Source organism: Lepus europaeus, chromosome 11, assembly GCF_033115175.1.
Source record: "Lepus europaeus isolate LE1 chromosome 11, mLepTim1.pri, whole genome shotgun sequence".
In the NCBI taxonomy this organism is placed as follows: domain Eukaryota; kingdom Metazoa; phylum Chordata; class Mammalia; order Lagomorpha; family Leporidae; genus Lepus; species Lepus europaeus.
Window position 1 is genome coordinate 88,666,822 of NC_084837.1, and position 6,000 is coordinate 88,672,821.

Here is a 6,000-nt window from a genome sequence, read left to right on the forward strand (position 1 = left end):
ATAAATTACCTTCGCATTCCATTTTCCACGAACTTTTTGTAGCACCTGGCGTCCTTCTGACTGTTAGCATTTTCCTTTGACTGTCAGCTACCTTGACACGACTTATCTTTGCAGGTGTTATTGCCTGGTGAACTGTACAGGCTAAGCCAATCTATTATTATTTAGACAAATAACACAGATTGATAAGACCGCGTGGTCATAATAATACGAGGAATAGTAACAGCTGTTAGCTTACGGAGCACTTATCTTGCACACTGTTTGGTGTTATTTGATGCACTTGAAATGAATCCGAGCACCCTGATGAAGGAGCCACGGGTTGCATGCCCATTTTGCAGGTCAGGAAACTGAGGCCCAGAGAAAGGAAACCACTTGCCTGAGATTTCACAGCTGGTGAGTGGCAGAGCCGGGATTCACACGCAGGCAGCTTTCTTTGCTCCTGAGCCCGTGCAAGGAGACACCCACCCACTGGGGCTCCGCTGTGTGGCTCGTTTCCAGGGCGACCTGGGCAGGTCGCATCACCTCTTTGGGCCTCGGCTTTTGCACCTTGGCCACGTGCACCGCGTGTCGCCCAGCCTCCCTCCTCCTCTTGCTGTCCTCATCCCTGCAGCTCCCATCACACCCCTTTGCCTTAGGAGTGGACCCCGCAGACCGGCTGAGCGAGTCCTTAGAGAGGGTGGTGGCCAGCACAGCCCCCGGCCCAGAGAGCAGCGGCCGGCGGAGAAAGAGCCCCTGCGGTGGGCCCTGCGCAGGCAGCGGCGGTGTGGCCAGACCGCCGTGATGTAATGACCGATTAGGAACTTCCTCTTGGAAGCCCTGCTTCCTCTAGGAGCCAGAGGTGCTGGAGCCGAGGTGGGGGGTGGGAAGGGGTGGGTGGGAGCGAATCAGAGGAAACTCCTGTCAGCTGGGCCCAGCTTTTGGAACGAGTTCAGCAGAGGCTCGCTCTAAGCTGTTGGCCATTAACGTGGCCCCGTGTGCATTCTTTCTCTGCTTTTACTGCCTGAGCCCAGTGGATAGAGGGCTGCTCTTCCCCTCCCTTAATGAAGCAAAAAAAAAAAAAAAAGGCCCTAATTAACGGGGCATCTCAGTTCTTGCTGAAAAACCCGAGGCCATCTTTGAAGCTTCAGACGACAAAGGAGGGTTAAGTGGAAACGCCTTTTTCCCTCTAAGTTTGATAACAAAAACTACTTATCTAATGGGCAAACAAGACTTTAAAAGGGGTGTTAGGTTAACCAGATGCAGGGCCACGTAATTGCTCCCAGGCCTGGGAGCCACAGATGAAAAGCTGCCGGTTGGACGGGAACTTGAAGCCAGGCTTGACACGGGACAGCAGGGACAGCAGGCCCCTGTGCAGCCCTGTGCTGAGGGGCCTGGTCTCCGGCTCCACTGTGGCTCAGCCGCCGGCCTGCAGGGCAGATGCCTTCCTCTCCCTGGGCCTCCTGCCCTGGTCTCGGGCCCGCGGATGGCGAGGCTGTGCGGGTCCTTTCGGTCCAGCCGGGCAGAGGCAGGGAGGAAGCTGCAGCCCAGGTGCGTGCAGAGACCTGGAACACGGAGGGGCTGGGCCCCCTGTGAATGCTCAACGCCTCCCGAGTCCAGATCACATCAGGGGACAGCTCTGGCCCCTTCTGCGAGCCGGCCGAGTCCCGGACTGCCTGGCCGAAAGGACAGGGGAGCTGCAGAGCGCGCACGGTGCTCTGGGGGCACACGAGGCCCGCGGGGAGCACGCAGGAACCTGCTCTTTGTTCTGGAGCAAAAGCTGCCGGTTTGAAGAAGCTCAGGGCTTTCCTTGGGATTTCAGCTTTGCCTGCCTCTTCCAGACTGCAGCCGGCCCCCTAGCTGCCCCAGCACCCTCACAAAATCACACGTTGGGCTCCAGGCACCCTGGCGTGGTGGGGAGGTTTGGGAGGGGGGGGGAAGGGGGACGGCTGCAAGAGGAAGGAATGCCAGCCATCCGAGGGCCTGCCTGGCTTCTGTGCAGGGGAGGCCCGTTGTCAGGCTGGTCGCCTCCTGCCCCAGCGCAGGCAGCCACCACCCTCTGGTGGCAGGAATGTGGGAGCCACGGGGAGGCAACCCCGGGGCTGTTCCCCTGGGTCAGCCCAACTGAGGCCACGCAGGGGGCTGGCTCTGGGGCACTTGGCACTTGCTTTGAAAATATCTATGATGAAATGCGCAGCTCTTAAGGGGACTTCGGATGGAGACTTTGGAGGTCACACACCAGTGGTCCAGGCTCCCAGAAACTTTCCCGTGCCCCTTCCCAGTCTTCCTGCTCCCTGGGTGGGGGTGGGGGAGTCCTCACTGTTCTGGTTTCTCCAGGCCACTTTGCCTCCTCAAGAATCTCCCAGCAATGGACACAGGGCATGTGTGGTCTTCCGTGCCTGGCTCCTGCCGCCCAGCAGGGCGCACGTGCAATCCATGCCTGCTGTTGCACGGCTCTATGGCTTGTTCTGCAGCCAGTCCCCCATCAGATGCAGCGCCGCTCTCTGGTTATCCACCCTCCTGGGGAGGGACAGCTGAGTCAGTTTCTGGCGTCGGGTGGTGTAACAGGGCTGTCTAGATGTGCCCAGATTAGATGCCAAATCACAGAGATTTAAAGCTCATTGTTCAGATGGGAAGGCTGAGGCCAGAGGAGAGAGAGGACCTGCTGGATGGGAACCAAGGGACAGGACTCCTGACTCCCCAGCTAGCGCCGCTCTGCACATCCACCCCGGCCGGACCCAGCGCCTCTGCTCCTCCCCCTGCCCCAGCCCTCCCAGCGGGACCCGGAGTCTGGCTGGGAACCAGGCCAGGCCTGAGCAGGGGGTAGTGAGCGGGAGTTTCGGTCAGAGCTCGGTCATCTTTGATGTTGTTCACTCGGGTCTGACTCCCCGGTATTTATTTGCAATTAAAGAGCTGGATCCTAATTAGGCTGATGGCTGTGGGAGATGGCGGGGCACAGCCTTGGAGCCACAAGGGAAAAAGATCCCTCTGCAGGACCGTCCTGAGTGGCAGCCAGGCTGTGGACGCAAGGCCTGAGGGGGAGAGCGGGGGCCGTGTGGCTTGTGAGAGGTGGGGGGGACTGTGGGTCTGGGGGCTCCTGCCTTCCTGCTTACCAGGCTGCAGAGAGCGTGGCGGCTGCTGGTGCACGTGCACACACACACACACACACTCATCATTGTTCTAGACCTTCAGTTCTACGCCACTCAGTTCTTGCATCCCGCCCCTTCTCTCCTACCTCGTCCACTGCAGGGCCTAGGTGAGGTGGCCCGTAGCATCCGCAAAGGGTCTTAGAGTTTGCAAAGGGCACTGCCCTCCAGCACCCTGGTGATACTCCCCGCGGTGGTGACCGCTGGGGCCACGACCCTACAGCTGATCTCCCCGCATCTGAGGGATTTGTTGCTGGAGTTCCCAGAAAAATACAGACAGGGACTTGTGTGAGCGAGGCCACTTGGTGATGGCATCTCACAGCAGGGAGGTGGGGCTTGGGACCACTCAGCAGTTGCCCACGGCCACACAGCTGGTCAGCGGTGACAGCCTCGGATCTCTCTCACTTGGAAACCTTTCAGACCACACAGCAAGAGTTCGAGAAGAACTCTGGGGTCCTGGGCTCTGATCCTGGCTCCGCCGGCACTGCCGTGGGTCCGTGGGCCAGCAGCTGCCCACCTGCTGGGCGGCGTTTCCCCCTTTGGCCTGTCCAGAGCTTTGTGAGCGAGCTTCCCAGGCCCCTGTGCAGCCTTGAGTTGGTGGAGAGGCCGAGGACCCACCTCGTCCTGCTCCTGGTGGAGCCCCGTGCAGGAGCGTGGGCTACAGTTGGGGCGCCCCAGGAGACAGAAGGCACAGTGGGCTTCCCAGTGGCGGCAGTCTCTCCCTGAGAGAACTGGGGAAACGTGGCCAGATACCCAGGGGGTGGCGTCTCTGAGCCCGACGGCTGGGGCACAAGAAACTCTAGGGCGGTTCTGTGCAGTTCACCCCCAGTCATGGGGCCAGGTTGTGGGGTTGTTTGGCTCTGCTAGGGAGAGGAGGTAGGAGGAGGGGACCGTGAAGTTCCGCCTTTGGTCTTTGATTGAAAGGCCTTTAGGAAGCTGAGAAAGAGGAAGTGCCCTGGCCTCCCTGTGCGGACCTCTGCCCCTGCACGCACTCTGCGTGCTGCCCAAGCAGAGATGAGGTGTCAGGACGCCTCCGAGTGTGAGAAGCAGGGAGCCGGGGGCTGCCTTGCGAGACAGGCCCATGCTTTGGCTTAGAACCTCCTTAAATGTGGTAGACAACACACAACAACCTTGTGCCCCAAGCTGGGATGCTGGGATGGGGAGGAGTTTCAGTCCCATCCAGGCCACTGCTTTGTTGGGGTGGGGGTGGGGCTGTGGGCTGAGGCCCAGATCAAAGCAGGAAGCAGCCGAGAGAGCTGGCAAGCCTCGGTGGTACCCAGCGGGCTGTAGCGCTGGGGCCCGCCCACGCGTCCTGCCATGAAGGTTTACGCGGGTGGGATGGGGGCTATGGGAGAGGGAGGCTGAGCTGGGAGGAGTCTTGCAGCCCCTGGGAGGCACAGCTGGGGGCTGGCAGGGACCCTGGAGACCCACCCCCCAGCCCCAGCCCGGTGCTGTGCAGAGTTCCCTCCCATTGGTGATGGCTGCTAGGCTGGAGTCCCTCACCACGCTCGCCTGCTCTGCTGAGGCTTGAACAAAGGGTGCACACAGGGGGCCCTGGCTCGCTTGTGCTGGGTGCCAACTCCTAACCTTTGTTCTGACCTCTGCCTGGGGCCTAGTATATGTGAGAGCGCGGTCCCCCCTGCCACCGCCGCCCACCCACAGGCCTGCCGGCCCGAGTAACCCGCCCCTCCCTGTGCTTGTCCCGCAGACGCCAGCATGTCCCCGGACGCCACCAAGCCGAGCCACTGGTGCAGCGTGGCGTACTGGGAGCACCGCACGCGCGTGGGCCGCCTCTACGCCGTGTACGACCAGGCCGTGAGCATCTTCTACGACCTACCTCAGGGCAGCGGCTTCTGCCTAGGCCAGCTCAACCTGGAGCGGCGTAGCGAGTCGGTGCGGCGCACGCGCAGCAAGATCGGCTTCGGCATCGTGCTCAGCAAGGAGCCCGACGGCGTGTGGGCCTACAACCGCGGCGAGCACCCCATCTTCGTCAACTCCCCGACGCTGGACGCGCCGGGCGGCCGCGCCCTGGTCGTCCGCAAGGTGCCGCCCGGCTACTCCATCAAGGTATTCGACTTCGAGCGCTCGGGCCTGCGGCAGCAGGCGCCCGAGGCGGACGCGGCCGATGGCCCCTACGACCCCAACAGCGTGCGCATCAGCTTCGCCAAGGGCTGGGGGCCCTGCTACTCGCGGCAGTTCATCACCTCCTGCCCCTGCTGGCTCGAGATCCTGCTCAACAACCAGAGATAGCGGCGGCCGCCGCGGGCCCCCGCAGACGCAGCCCCCCCCCCCACGGACCCCTCCCCCACCCCCATATCATCTACCTAGATTTAATATAAAGTTTTATATATTATATGGAAATATATATTATACTTGTAATTATGGAGTCATTTTTACAATGTAATTATTTATGTATGGTGCAATGTGTGTATATGGACAAAACAAGAAAGACGCACTTTGGCTTATAATACTTTGAATACAGATATATTTTCTTTCTTTTCCTCCTTCTTCCTCTTTTTTTTTTTTTTTTTAAAGAAAATGATAACAGCAGAGCTGGGTGGAAAAGCCTGGGTTTGATCTATGGTTTTTGAAATCTTAATTCCCAGACAAAAAGCTAATACCAGTCACTCGTTGATAATAAAGTATTTGCATTATAGTGTTTTTTTTTTTTTTTTGGAACTATCTTTGGCATGCAAAAGAAGTCCCTTCATCAGGCACCCTGAAACTTGGCTTCAGTTTCTTTTTTTCTTTTTTTACTGGATAAGGAGAGAGACTAAGGACGCCTCGAGCAGAGGGAAGCCAGAGTGGGCTCTTGCTGCTTCCTCTCGGCGGCCGTGGTGTGTCCACAGGAAGGGGGAGCGCAGCGGCCAGCCGGCCTGAG

The 6,000-nt window shown here is 59.4% G+C and overlaps 1 protein-coding gene across 1 annotated transcript in view; it reads left to right on the forward strand.

The window, feature by feature from the left end:
- SMAD6 (SMAD family member 6) overlaps window positions 1-5,775 on the forward strand; it is a 69,018-nt gene extending 63,243 nt beyond the window's left edge. Inside the window, exon 4 of the mRNA XM_062206189.1 lies at window positions 4,828-5,775. Coding sequence (XP_062062173.1) covers window positions 4,828-5,369 — 542 coding nt within the window. The 3' untranslated portion in view covers window positions 5,370-5,775. The remainder of the gene's footprint in view (window positions 1-4,827) is intronic.
- The last annotated feature ends 225 nt before the right edge of the window (window positions 5,776-6,000 follow it).